The sequence below is a fragment of the Drosophila melanogaster genome, chromosome 3R, assembly GCF_000001215.4.
Source record: "Drosophila melanogaster chromosome 3R".
NCBI classification, from domain to species: domain Eukaryota; kingdom Metazoa; phylum Arthropoda; class Insecta; order Diptera; family Drosophilidae; genus Drosophila; species Drosophila melanogaster.
The window spans coordinates 5,846,596-5,862,796 of NT_033777.3; the positions used below are offsets into that span (position 1 = coordinate 5,846,596).

General features: G+C 44.3%; 5 protein-coding genes, 1 non-coding gene and 1 pseudogene across 10 annotated transcripts, besides 1 other annotated feature; 5 read left to right on the plus strand and 2 right to left on the minus strand.

The window, feature by feature from the left end:
- The first annotated feature begins 624 nt into the window (after nucleotides 1–624).
- CG14676 (uncharacterized protein) lies at nucleotides 625–1,582 on the plus strand. The gene has a single exon (NM_141343.3). It carries the CDS (start codon nucleotides 703–705, stop codon nucleotides 1,435–1,437), a length of 735 nt encoding a protein of 244 aa, NP_649600.1. The 5' UTR covers nucleotides 625–702; the 3' UTR covers nucleotides 1,438–1,582.
- A 698-nt stretch (nucleotides 1,583–2,280) lies between these two features.
- On the plus strand, nucleotides 2,281–3,093 carry CR10991 (annotated as a pseudogene).
- Nucleotides 3,094–3,101: 8 nt separating this feature from the next.
- Nucleotides 3,102–9,716, minus strand: disp (dispatched). Its single transcript, NM_079995.3, has 7 exons — nucleotides 9,158–9,716; nucleotides 7,749–8,756; nucleotides 7,526–7,617; nucleotides 6,172–6,714; nucleotides 5,461–6,099; nucleotides 4,296–5,276; nucleotides 3,102–4,163 (listed from the first exon to the last, which is right to left on the minus strand). The coding sequence occupies exons 1-7, from the start codon at nucleotides 9,311–9,313 to the stop codon at nucleotides 3,926–3,928; spliced, it is 3,657 nt and encodes a 1,218-aa protein (NP_524734.2). The 5' UTR covers nucleotides 9,314–9,716; the 3' UTR covers nucleotides 3,102–3,925.
- Nucleotides 5,363–5,418: a mobile genetic element.
- On the plus strand, nucleotides 6,737–7,687 carry CG34287 (uncharacterized protein). The gene has a single exon (NM_001104223.2). The coding sequence runs from the start codon at nucleotides 6,801–6,803 to the stop codon at nucleotides 7,506–7,508; it is 708 nt and encodes a 235-aa protein (NP_001097693.1). The 5' UTR covers nucleotides 6,737–6,800; the 3' UTR covers nucleotides 7,509–7,687.
- A 273-nt stretch (nucleotides 9,717–9,989) lies between the features above and the next one.
- Nucleotides 9,990–11,319, plus strand: ECSIT. The gene has a single exon (NM_141345.2). The coding sequence runs from the start codon at nucleotides 10,076–10,078 to the stop codon at nucleotides 11,303–11,305; it is 1,230 nt and encodes a 409-aa protein (NP_649602.2). The 5' UTR covers nucleotides 9,990–10,075; the 3' UTR covers nucleotides 11,306–11,319.
- Nucleotides 11,320–11,487: 168 nt separating this feature from the next.
- Nucleotides 11,488–15,810, minus strand: CG2017 (uncharacterized protein). 5 transcript variants are annotated; one of them, NM_169117.2, is made up of 4 exons: nucleotides 15,776–15,810; nucleotides 13,137–13,809; nucleotides 12,048–12,925; nucleotides 11,488–11,989 (listed from the first exon to the last, which is right to left on the minus strand). In NM_169117.2, exons 2-4 carry the CDS (start codon nucleotides 13,798–13,800, stop codon nucleotides 11,717–11,719), a joined length of 1,815 nt encoding a protein of 604 aa, NP_731026.1. In that variant the 5' UTR covers nucleotides 13,801–13,809; nucleotides 15,776–15,810; the 3' UTR covers nucleotides 11,488–11,716. The 5 variants fall into 5 exon arrangements, with proteins under 5 accessions (NP_731026.1, NP_649603.3, NP_731025.1 ...); NM_141346.3 differs by having other exon boundaries at nucleotides 15,575–15,810; NM_169116.2 differs by lacking the exon at nucleotides 15,776–15,810 and adding an exon at nucleotides 15,152–15,307.
- asRNA:CR46133 (antisense RNA:CR46133) lies at nucleotides 11,600–12,299 on the plus strand. Its single transcript, NR_133331.1, has one exon.
- Nucleotides 15,811–16,201: the final 391 nt, after the last annotated feature.

Consider the following 16,201-nt stretch of genomic DNA (forward strand, 5'->3'; position numbering starts at 1 on the left):
GACATTTAAATATTATGGCAATTGCTTACAAAAACGGTAAAAAATATACATTTTTAAGACCCTTTCGGGGGTTTAGCATTTTTAGTCAGAGGATTTATTGATCAGAATAACTATACAATATGATATGTCAATATAGTCTTTCAGCTTTAAAGCTATGGCGTGCAAGTTTTGGTGCACTTTAAAAGAACATTTTTAAGGTCATCAACGGATGACCTATGTGTAAGGAGTATAATAATAAATCCAATAGGGGCATAAATCCATAGGGCATAAAAGTATGCAATGTTATAAACTGCTGAGTTAAGATCGAATTCGCCGCAAAACTGTATGTTAATATCCGTAATATGAATTCCGTATTATCTACTATTTTTTTAATATATTGTTAATGTTAGGGAATCTCTTAAAAAACTCTTTATCCAATTTTATTTACTTCATAGTAGATTTGCGAATCTCATTGTTAATTTAATGCCTTGGCAATAATAGTATGATTATAATACAAGACCAATTAATTTTATATATTATATTATATTAAAAAATAAGTAGTTCTTCCAACGTCAAGAGATTTTATGTTATAACAAACAACACTGATACCTTTTCGAATCTGACGATTGAAAAATACTTAGAACACAGTACCTTTACATAGGCTAACACTGTAATTGAGTTTTACGGAAACACAAAAAAAAACATAAAAATATATTTTCCGCAATGGCTGAAAAAACACAAGACGCCATGCTGGCCGAAATGGATTTGATCTTTCTGGACCACATACTGCCGAGGTGCTGCAAGGACATCACCACCTCGCAAGCGTTCTACAAGGACTACACCGCCGACAAGCCGAAGCGAACAGTCACCGCGTTCCGGAAGCAAACGGATCCCGCCCTGATCTCGGGCCACTATGCGCACAACTTGAAGGTCCAGAAGCAGGAGTTGAAGACGCGGACATGGCCACGATCCATGGACTGGCGCGAGGAGTACGCGCAGTTCGTCAAGCGCAACAAGTGGTGCAACGAGGAGATCTACAAGCTCTTCTTCGTGAACCCGCCCGTCGACTACTTCCTCATCAGGGAATATCTGCAGGACCTGCTGAAAACCACCTATATGTCGGACTACTCGCCCAAAGACTACCAGTCGCTCATCAGCCAGCGCGAGCATAGGGTCCAACTCGACGGCTCGGACGGCATTGACTATCGGACGACCTATGGCAACTATCACAATCGTATCCAGGAGGAGGATCCGTTCAAGTCGATCCTCATCCCAGAACCAGGATCGATTGTCAGGAGCATGGAGATAGGAGAGTTCGCCAAGCAGATGCGCAAGCTGTTCACTAAGTACAATCTAACCACCTACTACGAGACCATCTGCCTTCCGGCGCTGATAAAGGCCAAGGATGGTATTATGCCATCGGGGCCGATCGATCGCTACACACTTCGCAAGCACTGAATCGCACCCAAGTCGAGTTAACCAGGTCACGATTACTCCAGCTACTGCATGCAGTTGGATTTATTTATTAATAGTTATTATTGTACTAAATATACATTCGGCGCCTACTATGATACGAAGTACCACAAAAGGTACCGTAAAAAGGATTATTTTAGATGAATTACATATCTTCGCTTATCGAATTTTAGACCTGTTAATCGTAGAGCAGAAGTCGATCTGTCCGTCTTTGTCTGTGTGTTGTTAATGGATCCAAAGATCGAAAAATGCAAAGATGTGCAAAAAAAAATAAAATAATAAAATAAAAAAAAATTTAATGTCTCCCTCGCCCTGTTACTAGCTGAGTAGCTGATAGTCGAGAAAGAATTCTAAAACGTTTACCCACGTTATGATTAAAAAAAAAGTTTATTTCTAGAAAGAATATGCACATGTTTGAATGATAACGTGGTGACCGATTCCCTGAGGTAGCTTTGTAATATATACATATACTAATCTTGCTATGTACTGATACTCATTATATTAACAGTTGTTTTATATCATCGATATTGTTTGCACATTTCAAATGTCATGTTTTTTTCAGTTTTTTTTCTTGCATTTTATTCTCAGATCGTAATTTTTTACATCAGAATGACTTGTCATTCTATATATTTATTGATAAAAGCTCCTTCTCTCTTAGCTCCAAAACAGTAATAATATTTAATTTGATTTTTAATTGAGCTAGCTCGAAGTATTTATTACATACATATGTACATATGTACGTACATGCATACGTGCATTTAAGGTAATACATTTTATATTATTAAAAAAGGACAGGCTTTTGTTTTTCGAATGACAATAATGTTAAGGCATTACATTAATGTCCTGGTGAACAACGCCGGCATCACTACCGGTTCCCTCATCACGGATCCCAACAATGCCGCGACATGCGAGCCGTTCTGGACACCAATTTACTGGGATTCGTGTGGTGTGCCCGCGAAGCCTTCCGATCGCAGCAGACGCGCAACGTCACCGATGGCCATGTGGTCGTCATTAACAGCGTCGTGGGTCACAAAATTCCCGTGTTGCCCGACTTCAACTTCAAAATGTATTATATTTTAGGGTCAGTAGACTTTGATTTCAGATGTACATTAGGCACAGAAAACAAAAAGATTATGGTTTCACATTGAATCATTTTAAAAATCTGTTACCAACCATCGAAAGCAACTAAAACACTTATATGAGTCTTAATACCTATCCACTTCTAGAGCATAAGTCCCGGAGCCGTCGACACAGAGATCATTGATGAGAAAATCAATAAGGTCATTCCAAACTTTCCCATGCTGCGCGCTGAGGATGTCGCCGACGCAGTGTCCTATTACATCCAGACGCCTCCCAATGTGCAGATCCATGAGCTCACAATCAAGCCCGTCGGGGAATCGTTTTAAAGGAGCCTTCAATGGAATTGAACCTTCATGGAAGTCTAATCGAGAAAATGGAAAATGGAAAGTGGATAGCCGGGTGCAAGCAATTTGTTTATCACTAAGCATTCCACACAAACCCGTATTGATGTAAATGAAGCAAATTTGGCATAGGGTTAACAAGTAAAAGTAAATAATTATATCCGCACTATGACGGATTTGCATAACACCCATTCAATAAACTGATCCATCAATTCTGAGACTGCATTTGTAGTGGTTTTACAAGTAACATTTATTAAATCACTTCAACACATAAGTTCAATGAAGGAAGTACAGGGCCATTTTGTTGCAGGTAATTACAATACGTCATTGTTTAGGGATATAACACTATGTCTGTATAAACACCAATTTCATTAAGATTCTCACCTTCTGTATCACAGTTACATGGTTATTACAAACGTGAGCGTGTGTATGTTCTTATGTTTTGAACGCATACAACTAGGATAGACAACACATATCTCTGCGCATATAACTATCGTGTAAAGTAACTACATCTTGCTGGCGCCAACAATGCGGCCCAACTTAACACCTAATATAAAACCAGAGTACAAATAGTTTTGATTACAGATAAGAACATAAACAGCGTTGAAACGTTTGGCTAAGAACTAATAATACCGTCATCGTACAGTCCTACCGACAAAGACCCAGTACCCAGAGTACCCAGTACCTCCCGCTAATTGCTTCAGTTTACAAATCGTTTTCACTTGGCTGGAGCATCGAATGTGAAATGTCACAAGATAAAAAAAAAGCATAAAAGCATATTGCAATAGCCTGGAGTCTTTTGAAAATAGCTTTGCCTAATCCTACCAAGTACAATTACACATATATCTAGAGTATATCAATGTAGAACTCGCACAACACGTACATATGCCACCGCCAGCATATTTTAAAACTAAATATGCCGACACACGGCGTGTATATGTATATATAAATGTATCTCGGGCAGGCTTGAGAGCCGCCGTACCCTGTATAAAAATGCAGTTGCCTGATTCTTCTTGGCAACAACAACGCGTTGTCCGGCAATAGTAACTAACTCAATTGGATGTAGACGGATACGTTTGATATTTGCACTCGTGCATCGTCTGGAATGAGTGCTCGAAGTCCCTCGGCAGCGAGGACAATGCGTGGGCGCTTTCGATGCCCGAAATGGTTTTGATCAGGCTGTTGGAGTTTAGGGACTCCAGTTCGTGCGTCTCCGAGTTCGCCAACTCAACGATGGCCGAGCTTGTGGGGGTCAGCAGCTGCTCGCTGGCGATCACTTGGCTGGGTTTCCTGCACAAAGAAATTCGAGTTTTAATAACCGATAACGGGTAGTCACCCGTCAGTCAGGCTTGATAAAAATGACATTAACGCAAAACAGAGAGATATAGAAAATTGAAAGGGTCAATACGATAAAAGCCTTACCGCTCGTAGAACTTGCTGCTGCCACTGCTTCGCTTGCTCCACAACGGCCACTTGAGTTCCAGAAAACCATGCTGAGGACCGGCAACCCGAAGCAGACTCATTAGAAAGAAAGTGGCATAGAACCAGCTAACGATCATGACAACGACCAGGAAGACGCCAATCTGTATGTAGGGCAATATGTTGGATGCCATCATGATTCCGCCAGCTAGACCAGTTGTGGTGGCCGCCATCACTGTGGGTCCAATGATGCGGGATAGTACAAACTGTGTGGCTGCCAATCTCTCCTTAACCGGGGACATCCGGTAGTGAATACCGTAATGTAGGCTAAAGTCCACAGCCAGACCGATAGCCGTGCTCACCGCAATGCTCTCCAAGATGTTAAGCTGCCAGCCGAGCAGGATGAGCACAGCCACGGTGTTAAAAATACTTAGCGACACGGTTAGTACGGCGTAGATGGAAATCAATATGTTTACGGTGAAGCATAGGAGCACTGCAAGTGATGCAGCCATGGCCAGACAAATGGCAACAAAGGTGTCGTGCGAAAGGGTGTCCTGCACATTGTAAAATTTCAGGTCGCTCGTGAACCATCCTCCTTGAAGTTCCGGCGGTGCCGTTTTTAACTGCATCTGAAACCAGTGCTCTACAGACTCGTAGAACTGCCTAATATTTGCGTAGATGGTGCTGTAGGCCACGTTGGACTCGAACTCGATGACCAGGGCTTTGACTAGTAGCGGTGTAAATGATCCGTTGGTGCTGTACTCTGCACTCTCATTTCCACTCATTCCTAGGTAATCCTCAGTCTCCAGTCGGGGAGCCTCTGCAAACTTGGGTCCTGCCACGCCGGGCCGGAAAAATGTAGTGTCATACATGTTGGATATGCTTTGTGGCAAGCAGTACTCAAATATGTGCGGCTCAAAGGGAAACTGTGCGTCACAGCAGGGTGAACGGTCTTTCCTGGTACTGTCCATATCATCGATGCATCTGAACAACATGAACAAAAGCTTCTATTAATGATTGCAAATTGTATTGGTGTCTCTATATCTCCTGTCTTAATCCATCTAAACCAGTTCCAGCTTTCAAATGTAAACAAAATCGATTTTTCTGAACCCAGTTTTAATGAGCTTTCTAAGCCATTGTAAGTATGTATATAATTGTATATGCTCACCTGCGCTTCATATAGTCGATAAGATTTTCAATGAAACAATTGGGCAACAGCATGCCGAGAGTCTCTTTGTAAAAGGGTTGCTGGCGCACACTCTGGCAAAAATCAAGGATCCAGAGTTGTGCCGGCCTGCTGGATACGTTAAAATTATTGTCATAGTGCAGGTGGCCGTATGAGTTGGGGTTCGTATAGTCGCCGTCGTCCACCGCTTGAACGCCCCAGACGAAATGCATGTGCATCTTGAAGTTCTCGTACGCCTGCAATGGTTTCTCGAACCAGAACTGCTGCTTGAGACTGGAGTAAACCTCAAATGGATGCTTTGACACAAAGAGCTGGAAGTGTGATTTTTCCGGCAACTGAAGTCCTGGATACCAGAACACAATGACGGCACTGGACGCGCCTAGAGCCCCAAAGATCAGCAGCCAGAGATAGGCATAGTTCATGATGCTTTTCGTGATGCACTCCTCAAACATCTGACAAAATCGGTTAATTGACTTCTTGCAGGCGTGGATCAGCTTTATTGACATCGGATGATGGCAGGACATCCTTGTGGCAAATAGTCGTTCCATGATGGAGACCGATGCAGGCAACCAAGTTATCATTAGTAAGTAGTTGGTCACCACGACAGTTCCCGCAAAAATCCTAAAAATATAATTTATTAAATGAGCATTACTAAATATTAAGATTCATCTAATCTTGCTTTTATTAACTTACCCAAAGCACTTTATAGCTGTTATAGAGCTGCTGTAGGAGGCATAAAAGGCGCCGGCGGTGGTAAGTGAGGTAACGAACATGGAGGCAGCGGCATGTCGCATAGTCAGCGCCATTATGTTTTCCAGTGACTCCGTGTGATCACTGTTCTCCAGGGTGGGAAGAGCACTCTGGGACTGAGTGGTCAAGGTACATCGATTGCTGAACCTCTCGGTCAGCACACAGTGCCAGATCTTAAGAAACAGAAATACGTCGTCTGCTCCAATGCCAATTATTACTACCACGGCCAGAAGGTTCATATAGGGGAAGAACTCAAACTCCAGCACGATGGCGTAAAAAAAGTACGCTAGTCCTAGCGAAAAGCATATGGCTACGCAGGACATCAAGGTGATGAATGCCGATCCCGTGTACAACCACACGCTAGCCATGACGAATGTCCCTCCCAGCGAAACTAGCCACACGTCCGTCAGCAGCAGCTCGTTAAAGAGTTCGTTTTCGAGGCCCAAGTCCATCGCAACCACTTCCACAAGCTCGTTGATCAGCTCCCTGAAAAATCATTCAGAATATTATTATCAAACAGAAAACATCAAAAATATTTTTAAATAAAAGAAAAATACAAAAAAAATTGCAAAATGGATCCAGTTCAACGGGAAAAGGAATTAATTAAAATGGAATTGCCAAGGACGAGGGTGCTTGTAACCACCAGCAGAGCGGATTATGTGGATCATACTGAAAGAGCCGTTTACAATCCCCCGATTAAGAAAACCCAAGAGGATCCCTCTCTAATAAGTGGTCACTACTGCGCAAATCTAAAGGTTGGTGGCATTGAATATAAAACAAAGACATGGCCCCAATCAATGGACTGGCGGGAGGACTACGCACAGTTCATCAAGCGCAACAAGTGGTGTAACGAAAGGATCTACAAGCTATTTTTTATGTATCCGCCTGTGGATTTCCGAATTCTGAAGGACTTTGTGAAGGACCTTCGTAGATCGGTGTACATGAACGATTACTCTCGGAATGACTTCGTTTCTTTTGTAAGTCGACGGCGCTATAGGAACAAAAAAGGTTACTCTCTCAAGGACGAGGACTATCGGACCACATATGGGTGCTATTACAATTTCCTGCAGGAAACGGAGCCGTTTAGGAGCTCCTTCTATCCAGAACGTAGGCTAAAGGACACTACTCTGGACAAAATCGCCAGCGATTTACGAAAAATTTTCACAAAGTACAACTTGACCACCTATTTTGATACCATATGCGTTCCGGCCTTGATGAAAGCTAAAAATAATGTAATGCCCTCCACACCCATCGACCGGTATCAATTTCGCAAATATTAGCTGTGCTCCATACTTACACGTCTTCCCATTCGTGGAACAGTGGCAGCAAGCGGTTGGATTGCGCCACGGGTATAAAAATCATGGCGTATTTCAGGTATACATTCGAGTCCTACAAAAAAAAAAAGTGCCAATATTATATGGTCGAATTTAATGCAATACGAGTAAAGCAACGGACAAATACAAATCTGTTTTAATAAAAGAGTTTTGGGGTCTAAGCTTATTTTAAACTCAATAACTTACATTAGACTTGATGAAACTAAAGTCGGTGAGAAAATTCAGGACGTTAAAGACGATATTTAGCCGCTTGCACTCTTCAGGAGCACGACAATGCGGTATTTCGTTGCAGTGGTTGTCCATCTTTAGGTCATGGAAGTACTCATAGCAGCCCAAGAGCAGCGTGTGCAGCGAAGTAACATCCTCCGTGGTAAGGTCGAAACAGGAACTTTTGTTGGCCAGCATGGCGGCGTAGTTGGGCAGTGACCATGGCCGGCAGCACTCGGTGGTAAGCATCTCCGGCTCGCAAAATGCCCGGTAGCTGGGGACTTCGGTAATCTGATCCTGCAACTGACACATGGCCAGCAGTCCGTTCAAATCAAATAGAGAATCGGTGGCGTTGGGACCGATCCGCTGGACCACAAAATGAGAGTACTCCTTCCGGGGCGATGAATCGCAAAAGAATCCCTCGATGGGTTGGCGACGATGCATGTCTGCCCAACCGTCGGTGGGCAAGGTGGCGGCTTGCTTTAGGAGCCGCCAAGTGCTCTTCTTGGTCTGCACCCGCTGCTGATGCTCTTCCTCGTCCACTGAGGTGGTGTTGTGGCCATATTCGATTTGCTCAGTGCGTCGCGTGGGTTCCAAAGAGGAGGAAGCGCTGTCGTTTGTAATCTCGTAGTCGCGAAATACTCCACTGTCCCCGATCCAGGTGTCAAAGCCGAGATTTGGAGAGGGAGAACTAGTAGCCTTCAGCCGTTTTTTGAACTGCATCATCTTCTGCGCCACATCGTGATGCTCGTGGCTGCTTTGATTTTGTTCCTTGCGTCGCTTGTTCTTGTTTCTGTTCTTGTGCTTGTTTTTGCGTCGCCTGTGATTCGGATGCAGCTTCGTCTCCACATAGCCCTGCTCTACCCGTCTCCTCTCCCACAGATCCGATGGATTTGAGAAAAGAGCACCATGGTGGTCAGTCTCTTGCAGCAGGTTGTACCAGGCCGTCAGTCGTTCTCCAATTTTGGTGCCGCGGGTTTCGAAGCCCTAAAGTGAAATAAATGTTGAATCATAAATATTAATCATGACAAATAATCACATTATAAAGTGATCAAATAAGTCATATTAGTGAGAAATTAATCTTATTATTTTCCACAATTTTTACAACAATAACATAATAACAATGAAAATATAATACAGGAATAGTTTGTATACAAGTAATCCTGTAGTTTCTTATAGCAATTCTGTGAATATTTAAAATATTTTAACTTCTTAATATTTAAAAAAAATAGATATATAACGAAATTTAAATAAAATAATATCATTTAGACATTTTCGGATTATTTCCATGTGCTCAATATTTTAAAAAATAATTGTAAAATAAGATAAGATATATTCTCCAAATATCAAGCAGTGAACATGTTTTGGACAAATCTAATAGGACAAACCAAGGTGGGATCACTGAAGTCCGGCAGCTTGTTCAGGACGAGGGCCACGATGATGCAAGCGACACAGTAGACAGCAATGGAGACGACCACCAGGTAGGGACGCCTGGCCAGGACGTGGTAGTACCAGTTCATCCTCTCCGAGTCGAAGCACAACATGTCAGTAGAATGTGATGCCCGAATCCTCTTTACCCTCTTCGCATTGCGGGAACATCAAATGCTCCTTGGGTTTCCGCTTCCCTTCAGTGCATCCTTGGCGGCTGGAAGTCTCGAATAACGTTGGGCTGGTGGGTGCTCCTTGGGACCAAGCCAAAGTCTATTGTTTTGCTTCTGTTATAGATACTGCCTGCTGGTCAGGCCTCCGCCGCAGAGATCGGCTTGTTGGATTGCATTTTTATGTAGGCGCGCGCCCGTGCAAATAACTCAGGGTTCGGAACTAACTTAAACAACAGAAAAACAACCGAAAACTATGCGAATAAGGATAACGCAGAAAACGGTGAAATAACAACAAAAAGCAGCACAAAGGATACACTGAGTTAATACAGTGTTGAGCAACTCAGTCACCAGTGATGATGGCCCTAAGCCAGACAAACAGCTGTTCTCCGAAGGAAGAGATTCGTGAAGGTAGTCACAATGAGCTTATGCAATATTCACTTCAACTTTTGTTACTAGCGTATGACTTTAAGCGTGTATTACGGTCATGACACTATTTAAGCTTGAAAATCTTTGGGTACAGCCGAAACTAAATACAATTTTTCGCCCTAGAATTTACCAAATTTGGCTAAATACGCTAGACTATCGGCACTATTAAAACATATGTTGCAGCAGCAGTGCTGCAAAACGCGAACTAGTTCCGCAGCTTGTGCAATGTTTTGTAATCGTATTTGCAAATTTATTCAATTAATTAATTATAAATAAAAAATGCTGCGCCGCGCACAATGCCTGCTCCGGCTGCACGGCAATGGAGGCCATTCGCTGGTCAGCCGCTTTCGAAACTACGCTACGGACGAGGGAAATCCGAAACAGAACCCGAATCCAAATCCCAGGGCACAAAAACCCGGCACCAAAAACCTGCCGGCTTTAAGGAACCCCTTTGCCGCCGCCCAGGACAGGACGAAAAACAGCTACCTGACCATGGTGGAGATATTCCAGGAGCGCGACGTCCACCGTCGGAACCATGTGGAGTTCATCTACGCGGCACTCAAGAATATGGCGGATTTCGGGGTGGAAAGAGACTTGGAGGTCTACAAGGCCCTGATCAACGTGATGCCCAAGGGCAAGTTCATACCCACCAACATGTTCCAGGCAGAGTTCATGCACTACCCCAAACAGCAGCAGTGTATCATTGATCTGCTTGAGCAGATGGAAGATTGCGGGGTGATGCCCGATCACGAGATGGAGGCGATGCTGCTTAATGTGTTTGGCAGGCAGGGACATCCACTGCGCAAGTATTGGCGCATGATGTACTGGATGCCAAAGTTTAAGAACCTATCACCGTGGCCACTGCCCGATCCTGTTCCGGATGATACATTGGAAATGGCCAAGCTGGCGCTAGAGCGGATGTGCACGGTCGACCTGCGGTCCAAAATCACGGTTTTCGAGACCAGCGAGCTGAAGGATGCCATTGACGATACGTGGATCGTGAGCGGAATGAGTCCCGAGCAGGAGAAACTGCTGCGGGAGCACTCTCGCCAGAAAGCTCTGTACATCGAGGGACCCTTTCACATATGGCTTAGGAATCGCCGGATCAACTACTTTACCCTGCGCGCTGATGCAGATTCTGAGTTCCTGTCTGAATTAGATGAGCGGCAGCTGGACGAGGACGATGTCTCCCACATCGAAGTACCCTTCTTTGGTCGTGCTCCACCAAGGCGACACAACCAGCTGGGAAAGCTGCGCTCTGTCCACCAACAGGACGACGGAACCATTATGGCCATCTGTGCCACAGGCACCTCCACAAAGGACTCATTGCTCTCGTGGATTCGCCTGTTGGAAGCGAACGGAAATCCCTCCATAGGAGAGGTGCCCGTCCTCTTCCGGTTCACATCCGAAGTGCCAGCCAAGGCGGAGGAAATTGAAGGTGGCGCCAGTGTCCCGGCAACAAGTGATAACAGTAGTCAAGATGAGCACATTAGCAGTAGACAGAAATAAACAAATTGTTGAGCACTTTTTCGTCTTTGTATACCATAGAATTGATGGTAAATGTTGCTTAAAGTTAGTCGGTTTTGATCATATGTACATATATATGTACATCTGCTAGAAGGAAAAAAATTAATACTTCGGTAATTATTTATACTCTTTGGCTCGGACGCGAATTGAAAGCAACATTGTATGCATTTTGGGGTGGATTTTAATGAAATAAGGTTAATTGAGAAGGATTACTCACAACATCCGATTGTGAGCCGAGCTTAAACGAAAAATCACAGAACCCGAAACTAAGTGTACAGAAGATCTGCCTAAGATTTAACGCCTCCCTCTAATTGCTAATTAAGTATATGTACATGTCATCTTTGTTTGAGATATATAGATATGTCATTGGAACTATCCATCTGGCCCGCTTCTCTACTTTATGCCTGTCTTGTTGACCGGAAACACCTGCGTGACAACTCCGATTCCTTTGCTGGTGCCCTCGCGGAACAGGATGCGCATTCCAGGACGCACGTACTCCGGGTGGCCGACGAACTCGAACATCACCGAAGCACAATCGTTTGTGCCCAGTCGCTCGCCGCCCATAATGCCCCGAATGACGGCCGTCTGGCGAATGCTGCCTATGTGGACTGTGGTTTGGAAGCCGACATAGATGGCCGTGGCGTGGAACAGCACGGACACCTTGGCCTGCAAAGGGAAGTTGATGTATTTATTTGGTAACGATAAATGAAAACTAGCAACTCACTTGGAAGAAGAAGGTCCCGTAGGGCTCATCCAGACTATTTCCAATATCACCCAAAAGAACCATGCCACTTCGTAGCGTGGGCACATCCTGATCCATACTGAAAGACAGCGAAGCGCTCTGACCAGCTCGGACAACTCGGCAAGGAGCCTTGTTTCGGTGGATAGTATTAACAGTAACGGGATGAAAGCTACCATCGGGAAGCGGACCAATCTTCATTGCCATATTCTCGGTCAGCACGCCCTGGACAAGTAGACCGCCCACAACGGGTCCGACGTCAGAGACCCGGAAGATCTCGTCCACCTGGAACTCGCAAGACTCCTGCTCGAGTCGATCCTTCTCGGCGTTGCTGATTCCGGGCGAAAGGACGTACAGAAACTTTGTGACTAGGTTGAGTCCCGTGCCGGTCACATTCGATACGCAAAAGATGGGCACAATGTTCTCGGAGATCTGGTTTGACCCGGCGGAGATGGCCTCATCCGTGTTGGTCACCACAAAGGGAACCTTCCGGCACCCAATGGTGGTGAGCAGGTTGCACAACTCCTGTACCGTCGCGTCCGGCGATGTGATATCTGTCTTCGTGACCAATACAAAGAAGGGCATGTCCAGTGCCCGCACGATAGCCAAGTGCTCCTCGGTGGTGTCGTTGCAACCGCTGCCCGCCGATACCACCAGCATGGCGTAGTGGGGTGAGTATCCACTCAGTGCCTGCACGGTGGTGCGCATGTAGCGTCGGTGTCCGGCTAGATCCATGAAGGTAACCAGCTTGCTGGACCTGTCGCTAATCTCCTCTGCCGTCATCATCTCATTGTACTTGTAGTTGACCACATTACCCAGTGCATCGAAGCCAAGCGTCTCGTGGGAGATGCAGGAGGTGCGGCCTTAAGGAAAAGAGGAGCAAATTGGTAATTTTCAAGCAAACAAACCGGACTTTGTGAGTGATAAATATAATTTAAAAAAAAGTTTGTAAACGAGAGATGTATGAATAATGTAGTACAACTGATATATTCCTTATTGATGACAATTTAAAATGGATGCCAAACATCTTAATTTAATTTATATCTGTGTTTAGTGCTTATAACGACATATTACCAGACTGAATCTCGTGCATGTGCCTAAACATATTGAGCCGCGCCCGGCCGTGTCCGTTATCCAGCTCGTCCTGTGTAAGCACGCCCAGCAAAGTGGATTTGCCTGCATCAGCTCCGCCGAGCACCGCCACCCGAACCTCGATGTTGTGCTGGTCGTCGGGGATCTTACGGACCAGTACCTCGGCGACGGCGCGTCGGGCGGCGATGGTCTTTCGCCGCAGCACTGAGGTACTGGCTCCTAGGCTGTGGGCCATCTGCTTGAGCGTGGTGAGCGAGGCATTCATGTCCTTGTCGCTGAGTCCCTGCAGATAGCCGGCGTCGGATACTCCAATCTCGTAGATGGCCTCGCCGTTTCCCTCGCGCAGACGCCACTTCATCTGGGTCACCAGGTGCTCGAATCGCTGCTTCGACGGGTTGACCAGCTTCAGCTTGTACTCCACATTTCCGAGCTGCGGCTCTGGTGGCAGCATTCCCTGCTCGAAGTCGAAGATCAGGTTGCCCCGCTCGGTGGGCATCCCGCTCACTACGCTGCACTCGTTGGCATTGGCGTCCGTCTCATAGTCGCTGCTGCTGCTTCCGCCGCCGCTGCTGTTGCCATTGAGCTCGGGCTCTTCCTCGAAGCCGTCGTCCTGATTGGGATCAAAGAGACTCAGGAAGGACTCCATAATGTGTTGCTGCAAAAGGGAAGCGTGGATCATATAAATACAAAATTCAGATGAGGTAAATGGTAAAAATTCTGTTTAGACAAAGGAACTCTTTGTCTTGAGAAGAAAACATTTTTTGGGCCAATTGCGACATCGAAAATGTACATATGTACATACTTATGTACATACATACAGATTTTCGAACAGCCGTGGCTGAAATAATAGCAATGAGATACATGCATAAGTAAATATTATTTGATTTGTTTACTCATACTGTACTGTATTTAGTCTGAGAATTACCCAATATAATTGGGTTGAAATAACTTTTAATATTGTACTAAAGTTTTTTTAATTTTATTTCGACACCACGTCATTTGTTTCACTTTAAAAACAATTATTTTTCAACTTCTATGTATCTTTTTGATGGAACCGTTTGCTTATGTGTATCCATCAAAACTGAAATTTTCCCCATTTGTTTTTTTGGCCGTCTTTGACTTGCAGCGACCTTGAAAATGCTTGTTTATGTTTGCCACGACTCTGGCCGTTGTTTCGAGCCCACGCGCGGGGGCAGGTGGAACAGAAGGTCGATAATACGACAAGTTCCAAACATCTTACCAGATAATCCCTATATTTGGCTCACTAATCAAACCAATCCGCTCGAGTTTATTCGAGATATTAAGCGCTAAAGCAGCTCCTATTTGCGCGCGACGCTGGCACAAAATATCGATTTTGGCTGCGCTTTTCATTTGCCCAGGTCGAATTTGTTGTTCGTTCGGCTATCTGGGTTCTGAGTGCTGTGCTTTGTAGTTGTAGTTCGTAGTTGTGTGCGTACTTGTGCTCTCCGCTTTTGGGTGCCTTTCGATTTTGTTTATAACCTGCTCCCGATTGTTTTGCTTTGTTGACCGAAGAACAAGCACCTGAATACTTCAAAAGCTTTCGCAATACCTTACCCTAGGGCGTTTGAGTTCTTTCATGGAACGTATTTTTTGTTTAGCAAGTGGGGGTTGAGCTTAAAAAAATTAACTTAGTGAATTTCCACAAGAAGAAAGTTACCTAAATATTTAATGCGGGATGTTATTACGAACCTATTTAATTACTAAAGCTAACGATAAATGGTAAATTTATAGGTTTTAATTCTAATTACTTTATTTTTGCAATTAGAAGGCAGGATATACAATGTTTAATTACGTCACACGCCATTACGTCCTTCGACACTGGAACTATAAAAGTTAACTTTTTCACGATTTTGATGCGAAGCCGCGACGTTTGATAATTTTATTCAACAATTAATGCTTGGCTTTCCACAATTCAAACACACCTCTTTAGTTCTACGATTGTTGTTCAAATAAGGAAACTTAGTTTAAAAACGAACCTTCTTAATTGTGAGATAACTCCCACACAATTAAATTATTACGTTTTATGTAGATACGCAATCTGTGTTGCGTAGCGGATTTCTGATCGACCAGACCCTTTCCTTTTTCGGCGCGTAGTTTTGACAGCTTTTCGCGTCTTGTCCTCGCCGCGTTTGCTTCGCATTTGATTTTCTACACAAGCGCTTTTGTTTTGACCGCGTCAGCTGCGTTATTATTCTCTATCTCTATCTCGAAATTGATTGAGGACGCTTCGCGGAAAGCTCCTTTCCGTTTGAATTCCGGGAAGTAACTGTCGCGTTTACCGAATTCATGCAACCAACAAACAAAAGCTTGGCAAGCATAGAGCGGAATTTCACAAGAAACAAAAATCGCGCTGCGATTTCATCAGCAAAACAAAAATGGAGTCAATGTGCTGCACTTACGCAGTTGCTGATGCAATACTGCGCCACAATGCGCGGATCTTCAATGGTCTCTGTGTGGGTGTTGCTGTTCGTGTTCGATTCACGTTGCCATGGCAATTTTGCACTCATGTGGGTTAAGCACTCACAACACACTTCAAATTTCGGGGACGCCAAAGTTGCGCCAGCAATCCAATCAATTATTATAAACCATAAACTTCCTACATTTTGTGACTCCGACAAACAGATGTTTATGCTCGCCACGCGTTAGTCCCTTTTGGACACTGACCTATCCAGTTGCTGCGCACCCTTACCAACACTGGCTGACGGGGCGTCCATTGTGAACGGCACACATTTTTCAAATTTAAATAGTAACGTATTTTTAACAATAAATGGGGTTGCGAAGGCGGTCATCTGCATGTCCTACATTTCCATACTTTACTTTAGTACTTTAGTGTTGAGAATTCGTTTTGGTAAATTTTACTCAAATAAGTTTATTAGCCAGCATAGAACTTAATTCCAATCTCGATGGAGCTATCTTGCAAGCTCAAAAACATCTGCTTTGCTACAAAATAATTTTGTATTGGTATCAAAAAATCATTCAAATGAGTGAAGATATGGTAACGTTTTTAGATTGCTAAAAAAAGAATT

Coding starts and splice junctions, on each gene's coding strand:
- CG14676 (NM_141343.3), top strand. CDS start 703: ATGGCTGAAAAAACACAAGACGCCATGCTGGCCGAAATGGATTTGATC.
- CG34287 (NM_001104223.2), top strand. CDS start 6,801: ATGGATCCAGTTCAACGGGAAAAGGAATTAATTAAAATGGAATTGCCA.
- disp (NM_079995.3), bottom strand. CDS start 9,313: ATGTTGTGCTTCGACTCGGAGAGGATGAACTGGTACTACCACGTCCTG. Junction 7,618..7,748: donor TTAGTTTCATCAAGTCTAAT/GTAAGTTATTGA, acceptor TTTTTTTTGTAG/GACTCGAATGTATACCTGAA. Junction 6,715..7,525: donor TTCCACGAATGGGAAGACGT/GTAAGTATGGAG, acceptor ATGATTTTTCAG/GGAGCTGATCAACGAGCTTG.
- ECSIT (NM_141345.2), top strand. CDS start 10,076: ATGCTGCGCCGCGCACAATGCCTGCTCCGGCTGCACGGCAATGGAGGC.
- CG2017 (NM_141346.3), bottom strand. CDS start 15,682: ATGAGTGCAAAATTGCCATGGCAACGTGAATCGAACACGAACAGCAAC. Junction 13,810..15,574: donor AGTATTGCATCAGCAACTGC/GTAAGTGCAGCA, acceptor TCCCTTTTGCAG/CAACACATTATGGAGTCCTT. Junction 12,926..13,136: donor CATGCACGAGATTCAGTCTG/GTAATATGTCGT, acceptor CTTTTCCTTAAG/GCCGCACCTCCTGCATCTCC.